The 21,097-nt window shown below is 42.2% G+C and overlaps 1 protein-coding gene across 1 annotated transcript in view; it reads left to right on the top strand.

Moving 5' to 3' along the window:
- Positions 1–4,967, top strand: part of BDKRB1 (bradykinin receptor B1) — a 34,474-nt gene extending 29,507 nt beyond the window's left edge. Inside the window, exon 2 of the mRNA XM_082484945.1 lies at positions 3,772–4,967. Coding sequence (XP_082341071.1) covers positions 3,812–4,897 — 1,086 coding nt within the window. The 5' untranslated portion in view covers positions 3,772–3,811 and the 3' untranslated portion in view covers positions 4,898–4,967. The remainder of the gene's footprint in view (positions 1–3,771) is intronic.
- The last annotated feature ends 16,130 nt before the right edge of the window (positions 4,968–21,097 follow it).

The following is a 21,097-nucleotide window of genomic DNA, read 5'->3' as shown; positions in this document are numbered from 1 at the left end:
AACAAGAAGGGACACAGTTGAATAAGATGTCAGAGAGACAGTGCATGTGTTGGGTAGGTAGCCAATGGGAAAAAAGGTTTTGTAAGTAAATAACATTTCAGTCCCTGGATAATCTCTCACTGATTTTTAAAAAGAAGTTGAAAAAACCTACAGTTTACACAAATATACTTAAAAGAGATTTGTATTTAAAATCTGACATGCTTCAGGTGTGGGTTTGTTTTTTTTTTAAACATTGTCAATTAAATAAATCAGAGGAGAATCAGAATGAAAAAGATAAAAATAATTGATAAACTAGCAGCCTCAGGCTACAAGGTCCCAGCAGGTAATCACAGAAAAAGAAGATTATTTCTGGGTGCAAGCCTGAGAAAATACAGCGGTCGCCATACACTGCTGAGAAGTAACGTTCACAGAGGCTCACACCCTGGATACCTATAGCGGGGCGCAAAAGACATCGGCTTTCAAAAACAGCGGAGAGGCTGACAGGGGGTTTAGTGTGGCCAAGCTTCGGCAGCCCTTCCCATACACCTATCTGCTCCAACCCCAGCTCCTTGGCATGGTCCTCCCCCGGGCTGGCAGAGGAAGGAGCTCCCACCACCACCAAAACCTAGTTCAAAGTCTGTCTTTATGTGCATTGGCACCGAGAGCCAAGTTCAGAGCTGTAGATAAAATTGTTATTGTTACGGACAAAGTTAATCACACAAAGGAACTTTTAATTGGCAAGGACCTGTACTTGAAAGCTTTAATTAGCGGTTTCAGGAGGACAAGAGTCACAGCATATGGCTTATATGACTTCACAATGGGAATGAAATATTTCACATGCCTTGAAAATTACTACAGCCGACATTGGGAGAAGTGGAAAAAAAAAAAAAAATCCTGGGGCTTTCTTCCAAATTGTAACATCACACACATCGTACATGGCCAACGAAACACTCAGACAGCACTCAGTCGTGCCTCAGGATGCAACTCTGAATTCTCTCAGTAACCTCTGTCCTGCTATTTACCAACTGTTTCTGAATTTGAAACTTTACCTAAACTGCAAGGAAGGACAAGGACTAGGTATGTCTATCTGTTTTTAATGTCTTACCTTTCTTAAAATTATTTCACATACTTTTTATAGAAAACAAAAAAAACCTTTTGTGCTCTCAGTTCTGATCTGTGCAGTCTAGTAAGAGTTTCCCTTTCCTTTTCACCATGAAACTAACTCTAAAGTTCAGGATTAGTTCTCTTTATGTGTAAAAATATTATCCATTTTATAAAAATTCTTTATAGCTGAACATGCTTAGAAGTTTACAGAATTTTCTCTTTCAAAGTAATCTTTACTTTTAACATTGTTCCCAAAGATCAATTTGTGCTTATTTAGTGTTTCCAGAGCACATGATCCTAACTGGGTAATAAGTACTAGTAGTAATAACGGTGATAGATTCACTGTACATGGAAATTAATCATAAATGAGTCATTATTTGCATAAAAGATGACCAGAATGTGTTAAGTACATAAATTGAAAACTGTTCATGTGGCTAATTGTCCATTAGCACTAAATACATAAAAATACTTAGAGAAGAAAATTGCCTTTGAAGAAGAAATGAAATTAAGCAATGGAAAATGAATTGCATTTTCTGTCAAGAGGACATCTGGAGCTCTAAGGTCACAAAAGTTGTGGCTTGTGGTAGCGCTCAGGCACTGGCCAGTAGACACTGAAGAAATTTTCCCAGTAACAAACTCTACAGAAACTTCATGTACTGTTGAACTATTGTACAATTGCACTATTCTTGTTCCTGCTGAACAAGAAGTCAGATTCAGCTGTGCCTAAAACCTAAGTTGCAATGGAAAGTAATTGTTCCTGAAGTTTTTAGTTTAGCTCATAAGGAATGAATTTGTGGTTCCAGCCCAGAGATCACCTCCAAAATGTGCAAAGTGACTGGCATAAACTGAGAGCAAGAAATCATCAGAAAATAGGCAAGCAAGGAAATATAAGCACTTCTTTTTCCTCTGTATTTAGTAAAAGTAATAATTCTGTTTATAAAAAGAAATCTTTAACTCTTATCTTTCTTCTATGTTATTTTTGACATATGTAGGTTTTCTTCCATTACTCTCACACCTTAGCCAGCCTCCTGCTATAAAAAGTTAGACTCCTGTTGTCTCACAGATTGCCTCTTGCTGTCTCATGTATAGCCTCTTTGATGCTCATCAGCCATTTATGTGCTCTATATATCTTCTCTGCAGTTTTAGATCCTCTCAAGTTGTCTTAGTTTGCACGAGACTGTCAGTGAACTAGATAAAATTCAGACTGTTGTGAAGGAAGATGTTCCAAGCCCGAGAGCTGTGTTAGCCGGAGTTGTAGCCCAGTTCCCTGACAAGACGGTCAGCTTGAGTGAGTTTATGCACTCAGATAAAACTTTGCGGCTCACTTAATTCTGCGATGATGAAAAATGTTCTGTGCATGAAGTACCAAATTGTGTGGTGTGGAATATTCGTACTTACCTGATTCCTAGAGGCATCACAGAGATAAGTATGGCAAGCTGCTCAGATATAGGCATCACTAAGGCTGTACGTGGATGTGAAAGAGATGAACGACGGTCCTAAATGCTCTCTTTAGAAACTCCATCCTTAGCTATCTCCTTGGTGTAAAAACACAGGAACTGAAAGAGCAGAACTAAATAGCTGTAGCAGAAAGTTAACATTCAGGGTGACTGATTGCAAAATATTGATTTTTTTTAAATGCATTCTTTTTTACGACTGGCATGCTCCGCTTGGATAGGAAATACTGAAATGTTAGGTGTCACCACAGGCTCCGTAATGTCTTGCCTACCATAACGATTCTGAGACTGAATGCCTGTGAAAAACAAGATCCGGGCACTACGGTCGAGCATGACAACATCAGGAGAATAAAGTCACCCCAGGAGGCAGCTCTGGCAGCCCAGTGGGTTTTCACGGGAGGATAACATTTTACCCGTGTTCTCATTCCTGCCCGGTCTCGCACAGAGTTACCAGAGAGAAATAAAGGTATTGCCAACGCTACAAAAGCCTAAATGCTTTGGAGGCTGGGGCTGCCTCTCTCCACCTGCACTCGTATGAAATTTTTGGACTGGAGAAGAGTGCTGTGAATTTGGAGCTGCAGAGGCCTTCCCTCCAGGCAAGATTTTGAGCATAGGATTTTGGAGGAGTCAATGTTTTATTATTCCAACTGCTGACATTTGAGGGCAATAAGCCCTCTAAACTAATGGCAATTTTGAACCCAGCACTCGGGACGGGAGGAACTGAGAGGGAATGAAAGAATGCAAAGTTAAGCAAACAATTGATGCTTACAGCAAGTGAGTAGCATTCCCAGTTCTGGAAAAGGGGCATCATCCTGCTAAAGCTGTACATAGCACGGAAAATAAGAGTAAGAGAAAGGGCAGGGAAGGGTGCAAAGCTAGCCTTGTGTCGTCCCCGTGACTCCTGCTGCTCTCAGGGACCTGGAATTCGGCTGTGTCTATTTTTGTCACCAGTCTGGAGAAGACATAGAGAACTACTTGCACCAGATTGGCACCTTCCTTCCTCTGTGCCACTTTAAACAATGGCAGCAAAGAGAGGAAATTTCATAGGATGTGGAGGAAGTTCTATCCTTGCCGATACCGGGAACTTTTCTCACCGTTGCACATACATAAGAAGCATGGATTGATCTAGCCGATAATCATCGGTGAGCACTAATAAAGAATTTTCAGCAGTTAAATGTTTTTTACACCACTGATGGGAGACAACTTTTAGAATGTTATGCTTCTTTTTTTGCAGTCCCTTTCTCTCATTCCAAAGACTTCAGAGTTTTTAAAAAATGACTGACACTCCTCTACTGAGTGTTCCCTCCTCAAACCAGAGCGAAAACAACAGCGACTCAACTATTTGCCCGGACTTGAATGACTGGTGGGAAATCGTGTACTTTATAGTACCCAAGTATATAGACACCATCTGCGTTATCGGAATGTTTGGAAATGTATTTGTTCTCTTCACATATTCGCTGCACAAGGCTCCCCTGAAGATAGCTGAAATCTACCTTATGAACCTGGCTGTTGCTGATCTTATCTTCCTCACGTGCCTGCCTTTCTGGGCAGAGAACATCAGGAATGAGTTTAACTGGCCATTTGGCAATTTCCTTTGTCGCAGCACCAGCGCATCCATCAGCCTAAACATGTACACCAGCATCTACCTGCTAGTGGCAGTCAGCGTGGATCGCTACTTGACTTTTGTCCATACCTTGAACCACAGAGGGATACGGAGCAAAACTACGGCCAAAGGGATCTGCTTGCTCACCTGGTTCTTCGGCATCCTTCTCAGCGTCCCAACCTTTACGTTTCGGACTGTGAAATACTTTCCCCTGTGGAATATTTCAGCGTGCACTTTAGACTTCCCCAGCCCATCGTGGGTACCAGCTGAAAGGCTGGTGTTCAACATAGTGGGGTTTGCGTTGCCATCTACAGCAATCGTCTCCCTTAATTTCTCTACCATTCGCTCCCTACAAAAAACCGCAAGAGAGCGAAGAGCGCTCCGAACAAAGAGCTGCAAGGAGCACAAAGGCACAAAGGCTACCAGGTTGATCTTCGCAGTGGTGCTGATGTTTCTTTTGTGCTGGACTCCTTACCATTTTTTTGTATTCCTCGGTATATTATACCAGAGAGAAGTGATCAAAGGCTGCTTCTGGGGGGAACTGCTCAACTTTGGCGAGCAGTTTGGTTACACTCTGGCTACCACCAACAGTTGCATTAACCCTGTGATTTATGTCATTGTTGGGAAATACTTCAGGCAAAAGGCTTTAGAAGTCTTTTTGCAGTTTGTCCCCTGCGGATGTCCTCTGAGCTGGGTATCGTTCAAAGAAAAGTCTTCATATTTCAACATGTTTCCAGTCAGGAGTAGTTTAACCTAATGGTTTTTGGTTTCATCTTCATTTTGATACTACAACTTATCTCAAATGGCATTAAAAAATGAATATGAATTGCACTGATCTGCCATTCACAGACTAAGCTAATTATTTATTAAAATGAATCACTTGACTGCAGTAAAACTGACAGTAAATTGTTACACAGTTACTCATCAAGTACATAAAGATTTTTACTTTTTATATATGAAAATACCACTGATGGCCATTGATACTGTATTATTTTGGAATATCTTTCATCTATGGCAAATTCTTACGTACATATTTATATTTTTATGAATCAAAATGAATAAACTCTGTTACATTGCATTTTATACCATAATCTTGTTCTTTCTTTTATTTATTTTTGTTGTGGTTTCAGTAGTTAGAAGAGACCCAGTTAAGAAGCAAAGTTACTGAATAAAATTGGTCATGTTTTACCTCAAACAAGGACATTTTTGTATTTTGCCTCTTTCCCTGTTCCTTTGGGGAAGAGTAAACATATAATTCTGTGATTAAAAATCCTTGCTGCCACCAGAATATAAACTCTGGTGGTAGTAATAGTAATAATAATGACATAACAATAATACACCAGACAGGAGATAAGAAGAATGAAACTTCTTTTCTACCACTGCTGCAATTGCAGAATAGACTTAAGACAACTGCAATATCTGTTCCCATAACTATAAGAGTATGTGTATGTACAGACAATAGAAGAAGACAGGAGATAGAGTGCAGCCTGTTCAGCCAGAAAGGTACTGAGTGCAGAAAGAGGCATAACAAGCACATCATTTGTATAACAACTTATTTAATTAGTTATTATAAAGCCTGTTCAGTCTTGTACTCACTGTAACAGTGCTGCATTTTCCGCAGTTCTTTTTAGTGTCACTCTTTTGATTACAGAATTAATCTCGTATTTAATTATAGAAATCCACCCATTCTACTCATTGCAGGAAGAGTAGTGTTCATTATCAACGATTCCCCCAAACCTTTTGAATTTGAAGAGTGGGAGCCTTTTGAAGGGTTAAAAGTCTGTCTTCCTGCAATGATGGTTTAAGAATTAAGGGTGGATTAAGGGATCAGGCAGGAAGTATCACTCACAGCTTTTCACTCCTTCTGTGACAGGCTTTTTTTAAATAAATGTCAGGGTTAGACCTTAACAGTAACAACAGAATGTGAAGTCCACTGAGTCATCTGAGTTCAAAGCCTTAATTCCAGTTTACAATAAACTGTTGCATGCTGCATTTATTTAATGCATCCCCAGCCAAATCCTTAATTCAAAAAAAAAAACTTCCAAGCAGAGATATTTTCTGGGAAAAAAAAAAAAAAAAAGGCTGAAATAATCTTAAAAAGTGTATAAACAGAAGTAGCATTTTCCCTATGCATTGGGACCTTAAAAGGGAAAAATATCTTGTCTTGTCTGACTAACGCTTGTTCATGTTATGCAATGTACACAAATAAAGGGAAAAAAACTTCTTGAGCACTGTGGCCTATCTAGGGTATGAGCTAACAGACTGAAAATCAGCCTGAAATCGGAAATCAATGGAAAGCCTCCCGCTTACTTCAACGGGCAAGTGACAAGGGCTTTCCGAAAAGTGCTGCTTCTAATTTACATGTGCACAGCTGTCAGGGAAAGCATCTTTAGTTTAAATACTGCTTTAAACCACTTAGCAGGGTCTTGCAAATCAATGGATTTACTCTCCAATATGAATGTATGTAAATTAAAGTATTTTTTAGTCTATGAAGTAAAAATTGATCAGCTTCTCTCATTACTGATTGTGTGAGCCGTAATAATATAGAAAAATATGAAAAGTAAATGCAATTTATTCCACAACAAATGAAAAATTCCATATTTAATCAGAAATAATCCCCTGCACAGATACAGGGTGCAGAGTGAGAGACCAACAGCAGTTCAGCAGAAAATGATCCGTAGCTTAAAAGTCAAACGTGACCCAGGAGTGCCATGCTGTTTCCACCTTAGAGCTGTGTGTGACAACAGGTAATGAACTTAAATTGTAGCAAAGGGAGGCTCAGGAGAAGCGTTAATAAAACCTTCTCCTGGTCGAGGCAGTGACAGGCTGCCTTGGCAAGAATCCCACAGCACAGCGACGGGAACCGCTGGGGCCATTTTAGAGAGGCATCACTGGGCATGATATGAGCGTCGTTGGTTCTGCACCAGCATAGGGTGGGATTTTTAATGATGTGCGTCCCTCCACTGACTCTTCCTTTTGCGGTCAATAAATAAAGTTCTTTCGGGGCTTTTCACCTCTCACCTTTCAGTCAATACTGAAATGTCAGCTCCGTTAGCCAGTCAACAAATACGGCCAGGCTCCACTGCCCGGGGGCTGCTCTTTCGAATAAGCACCCTTTTTACTTTCTCTCATGTTATTCCTCACACTCACAATAAACACTGTCAAGTGTTGATCATTAAAACACTGCAATATCAATCTTTTGTGGGCAAGAAGCCAGCACCTCAAACCAGGACAACCCTAAAAGCTTGCAAGTGTAATTTTTTCTCCTCATCCATCTACATTGATTTAGTATATTTTATGTTTTAATCACAATTTCTCTAGGGCAAGGCTTAGTCCTAGTTTACAAATGGCCTTGCTAACACTAGAATAATAAAGTGGCATTTAGGATTCACTGAAACCCATCTCAAGGAATAATACAGCCTGGACTTGCTTTCACAGGATCAAAACATTTTGATAACCTGTTTCAACTTTACAAACTTTAACTGTAAAGGTAGACAGTTCTCATATCAGATTCTGCCTTTAGCAACAAAAAAAAAAAAAACCAAACCAACAACCAAAAAAAAGCCAAACAACCCCAGAACCCAAAACCCCCAAAAACCCAAGCTAAAATGAGCTCATCCATTACTAAAACTGAAGCTAGAAGAAAAGACATTGATCACTAAAAATAAAACCAGAAGCATTTTCAGAGATCTATAGCCACATGGGCTTCTAGGTTCCCAGGAGTCATCTTCCTGGCAAGAGACACCTTTGTCGTCCCTGGGAAAATCGTACCAAGTCAAGTAAAAATGTTGATGGAAGAATCAGTCAGCGCTGCTGGAGCAGCCAGGTCCCGTCCTCATGGAGATGCTCAAACCCTCCGCCGTTGCCTGTGACAGGGTTTCAAAAAAGACCTGGTCAAAGGAGCAACAGGGCCCGCTTCCCTGCCTGCGGGTGGCTGTGTGCCAAGGGTGGTGGGTGTCAAGGAAGCGGCTTGCTCATGGTCCTCGTGAGCTTCCTGGTGCACTCCCAGCAGTGGGGAAAGAGTAAGAGACAAAAGCTGTGCCAGACCGCAGGACCAGAACCAGACTGGTGAAACAGGGCTGTGTGTGGAGATTAATGGTAAAAAGAGGGATATCTGACTGGAGACTGGGAGTCAAGAAATGGAGGAAAAGACTGAGGGGAGAGAAGGCGGCAGCTACCAATGTCACTGTCAGCCGGTCCCCAATGCAGGAGTGTGTGGAGGAGCAGGGAGGTCACCTTGGCCAAAAGGAAGCGTGGAGGGAGGAGAGGAGACAGGGACTGGCTGCGCCAGAAGACACAGCAGGCACCAGTGTGCCTGTGAAGGGGAAATGACTTTGACAAGGATCTGGGAAAGAGGTGGGATCTGCTGGGCAAGGAGGACAGAGTAAAGTGTAAAAAAGGGAAGAAGAAGCCTCAGGATGGGACTTGGGTTTTTTTTTTCTCTTTAAAAAAAAAAAAAAAAGCCTGTCAAAATTAAAAATAATAAAAGAAATTTGAGTTTACCAAATCTAGCATTCAAGGGCCAGGAAATATTTGACCTAAGACTGTCCCCAGAATCTCAGTGTGACCTCCCTCAGTGTATGAGTTATAGTACAGTCTGATATGACTAAGCTTTGAATTTCCAACATTGCAACTTAACCACTTCTGATTTAGCTTTGTGTCACTCTGCCTTATGTGGGAGAGAAACACTCTTACATAAACCAAACAGTACCCTCAAGAAACTAAATCATCCATCCTGCATATTAAATAAAACCAACAGTATTGATAATACATATCCTGCCTTCAACTTTACAGAAAGAAATCTTTGAAATAACATATAATTAAACCAAAAACAAATTGCTGCAGGGAGATTATATAGAAACAAATGAGTCTAATAATCATATATAATCATAACTGAAAATATTAGAAGCAATTCTCAAAAAGGAGCAATTAGGAAGAATATAGTCATCAGCACAAATGTAGGAAGGCACATCCCCCTTCCCTTGTCGCAAAGCAGGGTGCCTGACAAACAGAAGACACAACCCTTGGTCACTGGAAAAGAGGGATCAAAACAGCTTCATCACAGAAGAGTGAGGTAGGGCTTTGGGTCCATCAGGAGGGCAGGAGGAGGGCAGAACTGGGGATTCAAAAAAATCCAACTCTGTCAGCGCAGGGCACATAGAGAATAGCTGGAAACACAAATTCCCTGGGCTGGACCATGAAAGAGCACCTTTTTTTTTAAGGAAAACTGAAATTTGAAGGCAAAACAAGCCTATCTGAAGAGCATGCCAACTTATCTTAGTTATTCAGGTGTTTTATCTGTTTTTTTTTCTTTGATTTTTCAGCAGTTGCTGTTCATTGCCAAGCCTGTTATTTCACACATGACTGAGAGTAAAATCCTGGGTACGTTTCCCAGCCTACCGGGCTAGATGAGGGACCTGCCTCTCTTTCCCTGGCCCCAAGCGACAGAGTCCTTGCGACTAGTATGTTTCTCCCTGGTGGAGAATGGCCACAGACCCATTTAGTCACAGGTGTCATGCCCCTACCTTAATTCTCTCCAGAACACACTGTGCAGAACACACTGAGCAGGAGAAAATGTTAGCAAAGCTCTGCTCCAAAGGAGGAGTGAAGACCTTCTCCTTGCTTTCCTTTTTTGTTGCTGTTGCAAAAAAGGGACAGTCTTGCTGGATGAGTTCACAGGTGCTCACGAAGAACCCGGATTTAATCCATTCTTGAGTTTCACCTTAGTTATTAAGCATGACTTGAACAGATCCAGCTGTCCCTCAGGGTCAATCCATGGGCAGCAATGCATCGTAGTGCCTCGTGCGAATGGTAAGAGGGGCAAAGCCCACTTTAGCACTCTGATCCTCACTTTCTGGCCTGAGGACCTTGTCCACACAACCTACTTTGGCCATGCTGTTGCCACAAATACAGTAACTCTCTTTTCGCCATCAAGCAGCGGTCATGGGGGGTTATTAAATGACATAACACAGTGAAAAGGGAACAATGAATTCAAAACTTCCTACTTTTAAAGCATATGTGTGGCTGGTTGCAGTGCATTCTATAAGAAAACACCTTAGGAAGCAATTGGTCAAGAAAACCCTCTTCTGCCATTTTAATCTTGTGCACTGCAGGTTTGTTCTGGCAAAATCTTCAGTGTCTGCTAGTGATATTTTCCTTCTGGAGCTGGGGCGTGTTCTCCATCATCACTCTAATCTACAGCTACAGCTGGGAGAGACGTTCTCCTCTGGGAAGTAATTCACATCCAGAGAAGTTCACATTTGGTTTCATGCATGGCTATTTATCTGTTTCAATTCCTGCACAGTAAATCCCCAGCCACGCATTAGGAATCAAACCAGCCACCACCATTTCCCATAGGAAGACATGAAGTAAGTCTCACTTCCATCACAAAAGACTAACTCAACAGATAAACTGCAAGGCCCAAATCCTGAAACAAACTTTTTAAATTGTCCCAGTATCGTTCTGATATATGGACAAAAGTACATTTCAGGTAGCTATGGAGTGAGAAATCCTCGTCATTCAGCACTGGGGAGGAGGAAAATTAGAAATATTTAATCTGTAAACTCAAGCGCTCCTTATCTGAGTGACAGAACTCTTCTATAACAAGTTTGAGGCCAAAACCTCAACTCATGTACCTCACAGTAAATTGAAATTAGTGGAGCTATACCTCTTTGTACCAGCCAAAGGGCTAATCCTGAACAGACAGTGACTTTGAGTGCCTATCATTACACTGTTTTAAAGTTATCATAATTTTTTCAAAACCAAAAGAATTACATGAGTGTAAAGCCAGTGTAATAAGCAAGAGTCTGTCTCTTTTTTTTTTTTTTTCTGCTATGCTTTTTAGCTATAAAGCTTCTGATGAAAATTTCTTTCCCATGACAAAACTGCTGGTGTGCACTGTAGAAGTTATTGCGGGTGGTGGGGCTTTCACGGAGTTTCAGAGTTGGAAGGGACCTCTAGAGATCATCTAGCCCACCTCCCCTGCTAAAGCAGGATTGCCCAGAGCACATTACTCAGGACTGCATCCAGGCGGGTCTTGAAAATCTCCAGGGAAGGGGACTCCACCACCTCCCTGGGCAGCCTGTGCCAGTGCTCTGTCACCTGAACCGTAAGGAAGTGTTTCCGTGTATTTGAACGGAACTTCCTATGTTCTAACTTGTGCCCATTGCCCCTCATCCTGTCACTGGGAACCATTGAAAAGAGCCTGGCTCTATCCTCCTTCAACCCACCCTTTAGATACTTGTACGCCATAATAAGGTCTCCCCTCAGCCTTCTCTTCTCCAGGCTAAAGAGTCCCAGCTCTCTCAGCCTTTCCTCATAAGGCAGATGCTCCAAGCCCTTAATCATCTTAGTTGCCCTTCGCTGGACTTGCTCCAGCAGTTCCCTGTCCCCCTTGAACTGACTTGCCCTTTTGGAGGACAAATCATGAAGAGACAGAACCTGAGATCAGTCTCTAATGATAAAGCGAGACTCTCATTAAGCTCGGTTTTGAAACAGTTAGGTAAATTGCAAAAGAAAGCCAAGACTTGATACTAAACTTCATAAATGGAAAAGCAGCTACAACATTTTCAAAAAGAAGAAACCCAAGAAAAATTAAAGATCAGGCCGCCTATTCTGCAAAACTTCAGTCAGTCTCTCAAGAACCACAAGAAGCACTGAGCCTCTGAGGGAGGCCTCTTGCCAACATTGCTTAACTCTTATCTGCTGGTTGCGTGCCAGCATCCCGGCGTGGATGCCAGGAATTCATAATGCAAATCGCACACAGCAAGAACATAAAATCTCTCTGACGTGGCAAGTGGTAGTCAGACAATGGGTGACGATATATCCGATGGGAATTAACGCTCTATAAGTATCCTTATGTTTTAGGCATTATTGCAGACAAATAATAATCTTTTGGAATAAATAATTTGTGAGAAGACGTTATGATGTTGAGCACAGTTTTGACTCCTTCTGTCCTGCCTCAGACATTTGGATGTGAAGGGCTGCAAAGCACCACTGGGTCAGCTAAATACAGAGTTCTGTAACTGTAAGAAAACGGCTTTGCGTAGCATCATCAAATGTATATCAAGGCCAACTTTCTTCTTCCCAGGGTGTGGGAAAAAAGGAATACTCTACTTTGGCAACTACTTCAGAGCTGTTAAATAGTAACCCATCACTATCAGGCTATCATGGAAAAGGTTGTTGTTGCCCTATTAACAGAAGAGGGAATTAATGATGGCAGAAGATTAATGCCACAAATTGAATTGCAGGTATATGGGAACATATGCAGAGTGCCATTTGTCGATGGTATCAAAATCCCTACAGCCAGCCCTGGGGTACTGTTCATGACTTGATAATGAAGGAGAGGGAGAAGTAAATTCAAGATAATGGGAAAATGTCTCCAGAAGCAAGTTCCAGAAAAGAAAAAGTCTTTTATCAAAGGACTTTTATGTGTGCACACTACTGAAGCTTCACACATCCTAAACTTCAAGGCAATTCTTTTGCTATTGTCACTGCAGATCAAGAGTAACATTCAGGTGCTCAGTGATGCATTATAGCCACACACTTTCCTTCCGCACACGGTCTTGTTCACACCAAGGCTTAGGAACTTTTCTTTGGCCTCCCCGAGACATGCATTTTAGCAGCCCAAGGGGAGAGGATAGTGGTCTAACTGTCAATTGTACAACTGGTATCTCAACTCCCCAAAACCACAGAACACCAGCTCTGATCTCAGCCCTTTGGCCTTCTGCAGCATTAGCACCACTCAGTTGACCATGAAGACTTGTTCTCAACAGTATGATTGTGGTCAAAGGTGTTCTGATGACTAAGGCACAAGTGTGGAGTTTTTTGAGAGACGGTTTCAGTTCTCACCTCTGTTACGGCTTTTTCTTGTTTTTTCCAGTCTTGGAGAAATCCTTAATTTCCATAATTATTTCTAAAATAGCCTTGCTAAACTGGAATCTGATTGCTCTGGTTTCCAGAGGCCTCTCAAGAACCAGCACCTCTCAGGAGCCAATAATTCACCTTACCTGCTGAAGGCGTGCTGCATTCACGCTGCTTGGAAACCCCATTTGCCCTGAGGCTCAGTGGTGTCAGAAGGACTCCAAGGAACCTTCAAGAGACATCAACAGGCAGAAAAGGGAACCAAGCCCGCACTGTGGGAGCAGATGGGGCAGCTTGATGGCTGGGGATCTGATTGCAGCCTTGTAGGCTGCTGTAAGTTCTATGTGCAGCCTGGGTTTGCCCCTAAAGGTACCAACAGTGATCCCAGAGCTGAGCCCTAGACCAAACAGTATAACCAAAAAGGTCGTTCTGTTTTGAGGTTTCTGCGATCAACACTATTCATAGCAGGGTCACTGCCACCAATGTATTTCAGGTCACCATCAATAGAATGAGGCTTACAAATTTCACAGGTGTCTTGTGACACCTAAAAAAAAAATATCACAGAATCATAGAATGGTTTAGGTTGAAAGGGATCTTAAAGATCATCTAGTTCCAACCCCCCTGCCATGGGCAGGAACACCTCCCACTAGACCAGGTAAAACAGGCATATGATATTCAGATACTATAATAACAGATGTTATTAATTACTTCATCTAGACCTTAAAAGCCAAAACCCCACCTACTCTCTATGGGCATACAGCACTTTAACTGTGTAGCATTTGCTCAAAGTTTCCCCACAATACATCTCTTCTTGGTTGTTGTGTCCTCAGATGTTTTCCTCTCCATGCACTGGATGCAGAGCATTTAAAGGTTTGTATTTACTAGGAAAAAATTAAACAAATAAAAGAAGCATTCATATGTTTTACTGTGAAAGTATCCACTTACTTGGAATAGTGGGACAAAAATATAGCTATTTTAGAATTAAAGTTATATCTCATCTTCCATGCTATGGCAAAAATCAAAAATCCTTCAAGTGTGCTGCATGTTGTCTTAAATAATAATAGGTCTGCTAAACAGCACATGATGTCCCTGTGAAACTACACAAAAGTACCGCTGATTGACCTCTTCAAAAGGGGTAGTCTGCAACACATGCATGTAAACCCAGGGCACAGCTTCAGTAGAATAAAATTAGATGTGTGATACTAGACCCGCATTGTTCTTCCTGCTCGGCTCTGCTTCACTTCCAGGTATTCACACAACCCATCCTGTTTATTCGGATGAGCTGTAAAGGGTCTGGAAGAGTTATTCTGGGATACTGTCCCAGACTTTTGGGATACTGATGTGAAACACAACTCCCTTCACACACTGAATTTTTTTGTCTGCTCTCTTTTCAAATTCTCACTGCTCAGACTAATATTAGTGGGGTTATCTTGTGCCCTGATTTTCATGAAAGACTTCCTTTTTCAGTTCAATATATTATTTTCTGATGCGTTGGACAATACTGTACCCAGTCATGTTGTGGTAGATGTATCTGAAGTCCCTGGCCACTGGTGGAGATAGCCTGCAGTAGTAGACAATGGCAGATGATGCCCTTCAGCAGTGCTCCTCAGTCCAGCCCCACAGCCTCGCTCCTGCTCCATCTTCAGGAGGACCACACACAGCACTTGCTGGCCCAGAGCAGGAGAATCCCTGCAACCCTGCAGTAAGGTACCAGTCTAGTGACAGAGACCTGGGAGACAGGAACAAACAGTACAAGACAAATGTGATGGACAAGTCAAGCCATCTTCCTCTTAGGAAACACCAGCAGTGTCTTCCTGGACATCCAAAATGTCTTCTTTTTGTCACACAAGCCAATCGGGAAATACCTTTGTTTGCCCAGGTTTATTGCTGTATGAAGTGACATTTTGTGTACATCTTCCAGGAGCAAACAAGACAGCAAGATGCATTCAGTTCCCTGAACTCCCTCCCTATGGTGTGAGGAGAAAGACTGAACAGCTCTGTTGCTATTAGTCCCACTTAGAGTAAGGTTAATAACACTTACTGAGCATTAGCAATAAACTCAGTCTATAACACTATGTTACAGGAAAAATACAATCCATTTTGCGAAATCTGAGTGTATGTTATTAGAAGCTGTCAGCAGAACAACAGTTACTCTTGGAAAAAGAGCAATAGAAATATGAGAATGTCTTAGTCATTCTAATTGAAAACAGTTTTGTATGCATGAAAAAATTCTGGTGTGACAGTTTTAGAATATAGAGACACGGTTTCATCATTTCTTACTGTCTTCTGCTGTAAGTTATTACTGAGTTACATGCTATACCTTAATAATGCACACTATAAAAACTCAAATAATTGCTTTCCTTTTCCTAGCCATTCTCTTATTTGTACAATTTTAAGTATTATCAAAGCGAAAGATTCTTTCTGAGAGATATTTTTTACTACTCGGCTTATCTAAGTTCACTTCTATGCTTCCTTAGGTGATAGAAAAAGCTATGGCATGAGAAAAACTTCTCTGGCACAGCGAGGAAATTAGAAAACCAGCTACATCCAAAAATAAAGCAGCAGCAAAGATACAGAACATACAAATGAAGTTCTCTATCATATGCTGCTACCACACATAGTTCCAAAAGTTGTGTATTTTAGTAAAGCACTTAGAAAGGTCATATTTGGTAATGGCAACAAAGGTGAAGGACAGTACAACAGTTCAATGTTTGTGAAACGACGTGTGTATCGTGAAGGTGAAATGGGTCATAGCTCGGCTGGGAGACCAGGGGCTGGTGGTGATGGGCAAAGCACTCCTGTCAATATGGGCTGCTCTGCCTGACGTGGGGTCAACGACTGCATCTTCTTCGTGAAAGAAGCCAAAGAAGTAAACAGCAAGAGCCAGAAAACTAGAGGAGCTGCCCTCTCCGGTCGGTCTGGGCACTGAGAGAAAAAGACTGCGTGGCCGTGATTATATACAGTCACGTAATCAGAAATTATCCTCATATCACGAACCCACCCGCTAAGGGAGGTAAACGAAGGTAAGGCAGATGATGGAGGTGGTTGCATTTGCTTGCTTTCTGCCATTTGACTTTCCGGTGTTACTTGCATTATTTTGCTGTAAATAGTTTCTGTATATATATTTACATATGGAACTAAGATAACAATACCTTTTAGCGTTTAATAATCCATTTCTTCTTCTAAAGGAAAATGAGGAGAAGCTGCAGTGCTCTGCAAGACAAATATTTTCTAATTCGTGAGGTCTGAAAAACATCAAATTTCTGTTTGCAATATTGTAGGGCATTAACTTTTCCTCCCTCTACACATACATTACAATAAGTTCACTAAATTTCTCTTCCAGCAAATTTGTTTGCAGTAACTTCTAACATAACTGACTGCAATTACTGTCTGATACTGAGTCATAGAAGACTGATTGGTGTGATTGGTGTTGGTGAACTGTTTCTAGACAGGCATTTTATTTAAAAAATAAGTCCACTTTTTCTCCTTACCAAAAATCTACAGAATGAACGTGCTTCATGTGTTTTAAATGCTCATTATTTGAAATTGTTCAGCAGATGGTATATATCGCAGCATACCAAAGAATGGTTAACCCTTTAATCTTGCTGTGGCAGTTTCAGCTGCTGATTTTCGGTGTGGACAGCTGTCCAAGGCACCTAATTTCGTTTATCCTCCATCACCCAGGAAACTTTCAGAGCCACTAAGAAGAGCCTCATGGACTCTGTTGACAGGAGCACCCTCCCACAGGAGTGATCAGGTCACTGCTTTCCAACCGGCTTGTGAGCAAAGTTTTGCTGCCAGAAATGTTGGGGGGGAGGAACATGGGAAAGGCACGGTGGCTCTCGAGCTTCGCTGAAGACCAGGCGCTGCTGGATGAGGAGCAGCCCCCGACGCTGCTCTGCCTCTGTGGTTCAGCTGGGCGCTTCTGCCCGAACCTGGCCAGGTTTCTTCTGCTCGACCTCGCTGAAGGAACTTCTCTACCCCTGTTGGGGCTACAGACACGGAAATGAATTCAGAGCTTAAGTCTGGTTTTGCCACAGCGCTTACCAAGCTGGAAGACACCTTCCCAACTGACTAGTAAAAAAAGCGGCAAGCTGCACACTCAGTGCTGTGTTGTATCCCAAAGCACCTTCAGCGTAGTTTTACCAGCAGCTGCTATTCTGAGCTATTAAAATATTGACATTGATTAGGAGCTTTTGTTGAAATGCATCTCTCTCCGGTCTCACGGCATGGCCGTGTCTCATATTCTGCTTGCTTCTATGTGCAGCTCACAGCGCTGTTTGCCAAGCGTGTCTCAGACAGACTAATGATGTTTACAGTGCTTCGTGCACATTTGGACACAATATTTTCATTATAATCACATCTAGAATTCAGACCACCCCGTGAGATGGCCTTCTCTGAGCAGAAAAAGAAATATCTACTGGAGAAAATGATTGGTAAAGCAATATAGAGCTTCATGAATGGCTAATTTCTCTACACCTTTTTAAATTGCAGTTGTAATTTACACAATTGCAATTTATAATACATATATATAACAGAATTTCGAAATATATCAGAGCAGGTCTCTTGTGACGGAGCCTGGACCATTGTTGCAGAGCTCTGGGCAAGGGGCATTATTTCATATCAATTTTTGTCCTATGTGAACCGACAAGCTGGGGACACGCTGTGTGCACAGCCGCGGTGTGCATGCTGTGGGAAGGCTATGGGACCTGTACCATGCCTCTTCCTCCTGCCCAGTCCTCCTAAACATTCTCACTGCCCAGTGTGCCATGTGTTCACTGAATTAAAGGGTGCAGCAACACTGACATAGCCTCCTTGTCCAATCCCAATTCTTTTGCACACCTTCTTGTAAATCACAACACACGCAGGCTGTCACAGCAGCGACTCTGCCAGCTTAGATCAGATGCCATTAGTACGACACGTGACAGTGCCAGAGGGCAAGCCCGGTCCCCTGCAACGGATGCGCTAATGAAACCATCACCAGAACTGCCGATCTCAGCAGTGAAACCACCAACAGATTATATATGGAACATACCATTAGAGTTAATGCACCTGAAAGAAAAATGAGGGGAAATTGCACTTAGGCAGCAAAACGGAGGGACCAGAAATGGGATTCGGTAATGGCCAGAAGAAGCTGGAACTCCCTGACCCATTCCAACCATTAAACCGCTTCGCTCTCCTTGATGACCTGTATTAGGGAAGAACACTGAAGCATCAGACAGCTCTCAACGTGACCTGCTCTGTTAGACAGTCCTTGGCAGAGAGGTCAACTGACCTGCTTGCTCACCCATCTCTCCATTGGTTTGAAGGAGGACAGAAGGGCAAGACAAAGAAGTCTTCCTGAAAGGTAAGAGTTAAAGTACAGAGGCAATTGTTGGAGATGGGTATAAGCATATCGGGAAGTACAGCATTCAGCTTTTTCTTTAAGACTAGATGAAAGCTCTTTCTCCTCCTTTTCTTGGCTATTGCAATTCCTTTCCGGTTATGATCTATTTTGGTTGCTTTAATTGTTCTGGAGGACTTGACCTAGTAGCCAGGCAGTAAACACCTGCGGTCTGTCTCTGTCCTCTGAAAAGCATCTGTATTGCCCTCTTTAGCTCGTTCTCTACTTCCTGAGAAACTTCTGGCATTATTACTTAGGCCAACAAACACAGAGCAGAGCTCTGTTAAAACACAGAAATTAAAATTCAAAGCAGAAGCTTGAGATTCAAAGCAAGGCGTGTTATCTTACAGGTACTCGCTGACCACCTCTTGCCCTTTCAAAGGCACGACAGCGCTTTTACCTATCACACGCTGCCCAGTAAACACCTGAAGATTTGTGGATGTCAAGAGATCCTCCGTATGTCTCTTTCTTTCCAGGGATGCAGCAGTCAGCACAATACTGCTATGTGCCAACAAGGTATTGTGCCACGCTGTGCTGAAATTCAACCAACTGGTGCAAGATGACTTGAATGAATTCCAAGGAACTGAGGATATTGTTGCCTTCCCGAGGGAGAAGTGACAGTGTTGTCAACTCCTCGGAAAAGGAGGAATACGTACCATTCACCAGCAACATTTGAGCTGCTTCAGGAACATCAGTGTACCACAAACAAACCGCAGCGGAAAGCCTGTCTTTTATATGTGTGCATCTGAGGCCTCAAGAGATGGGACAGAGGGAAGTAGAAAGACTGAGTGCATGAGTGTACGTGAGAGAGGAGCCGGGGGATTGGGAACTGCTAAGAATAATCCTTTCCTGTTACCATGTGAGCTAGCATATAATGTCCATTCCTGAAACATATTCCGAAATGCTGATGCCAAGAGAGAGGTACAAAGGTCCATCAACAGCTGAAGAAGCTCCTAACGATACTTATGTGGAATTTTGTGGTAACCTAAAATGTTTTGCGTGACTTTAGCTAAGTGCATATTTTATATGAGGCAAATACCTCAAATTGTTTAGTTTAAATATTTTCTCCCTGTTCACAGAAAAAGGATGAAGAAAGCCTACTACCAAATGTAATGTTAGTAATCTTCTGAGAGCTCAACATCTTACTCTATAATCGTTCTGTAACCATAGGCGGATCGCTCCCAAGCAGTGTGCACCTAGGGCTAAAGTTCACATTACAGAATCACAGAATCATTTATGCCTTCTTCCTCGCAGAAGTAAACAATGCACAGCCCATTTAAGAAAACTGGACCAGATCCTCAGGTGATGGCAAACAGCTTTGTGCAAGTCACTTAACCGGAATGTGTTTTGCACCCTTGCCAGAGTTTTTGCTCATTTATAGGAAGACCCTTGGGCTGAGCATCTTCCATTTTTAAAGTTCTCTTGGCAGAAGCACAGATTTCCCAAACAGCAGCGCAATATCACAAAAACACTTCTTACATAGCAATGTTCTCCATTAACTGCCTTCTCCAAGGGACAGTCTTCTACAGACTCGTCTCTAATTACAGGCACTGCAAGACGTGAGCATGGATGACTACAAGGCTACAGAGGCAGCCTCCAACACCATGGATCCTTTATCTGCAGCGAGGCTAGTCTGGATTTACAATTCTGTGAGGGTGCAGAGAATTAATCATATATCTTTGGAGATTAGTGGAAGAATTCTTGCTGCCTTGTCCTTTTGTATACTACATTTTTAATGCATATTACCTTTGTTGCTTGGTTACTCTCAGACCTCCCAGTGCAGTTTTTAAAAATACATTTATTGCCTTGCCCATGCAGTCTCTACTCCAAAAGAAGCAGCCAAGGAAGCAGCGCTTGGCAACGCAGAGCTGGATGCTGGCTCTTTCAAACTCACTGACCTGCTCATCACTCCCCAAGCCCTTAGCTACCTTATCTCCTAGGTAAGAACAGTCTTATGGCAGAGCTGACTCTGTCCTGTCTAAAGCTGTCCCAGAATTATTCCAAAGTGAGTCCGATGAGGAAAGTCCACTTATGACTTCAAAATTATCAGTGTTTATATGAATAGATACATAAACCATGGAGTACGAGCTCTGGAATTAAACGACATATGTTAGTGACCACAAAACACTAACAACCGAGTTTCCCTTCCGATTCCACTGTATGTTGCTGACAAGTCCTCCAAATAGAAATAAATATGCAAATGCATGCAAATTATTCAAAAATAATGTCTGCAAAACTCAGAGCTCCAAAACAGATGTGAAATATTAATTTACTTGGTATGAAACTGCTCTCAACGAGCGTTTTCAATCAGTCTGCGAAATGGAGGATAGTGGTAGCTATTTGGCTGACTGACTTTCATGTGAATCAAATGTGCTCGAGAGATGCTCTGGACCAGCATCCTGGCTATATTTCACATACATCCACATGGCATTGTATGGATTGCAAGTCCTGAGCTGCACACTGGTCCAGTACTTTTGGATGACCAGAAGTTGAGTACTGGATTCATGAGCTGGAAGTTTTTACAAGTGACTTAGAGGTCAAAGCACCATTTGGAAGTGGGGGTGAAAGCTGTTGTGTAGACATAGCCATCACCTCAACTCTAATTAGGGATAATAGGGAAGTAAGAGAGGTCTGAACGGAGGTAAGAGAGGTAAGAGAAGTCTCCTGGGCTGGTGAAGACATACCTTTAACGCGCTCACAAAGTGCAAGCTC

Source organism: Vanellus vanellus (genome assembly GCF_965231255.1).
Source record: "Vanellus vanellus genome assembly, chromosome: 6".
Taxonomy (NCBI): domain Eukaryota; kingdom Metazoa; phylum Chordata; class Aves; order Charadriiformes; family Charadriidae; genus Vanellus; species Vanellus vanellus.
The sequence above is the reverse complement of the archived record's forward strand: the minus strand, read 5'-3'. Positions and strand labels throughout refer to the sequence as shown.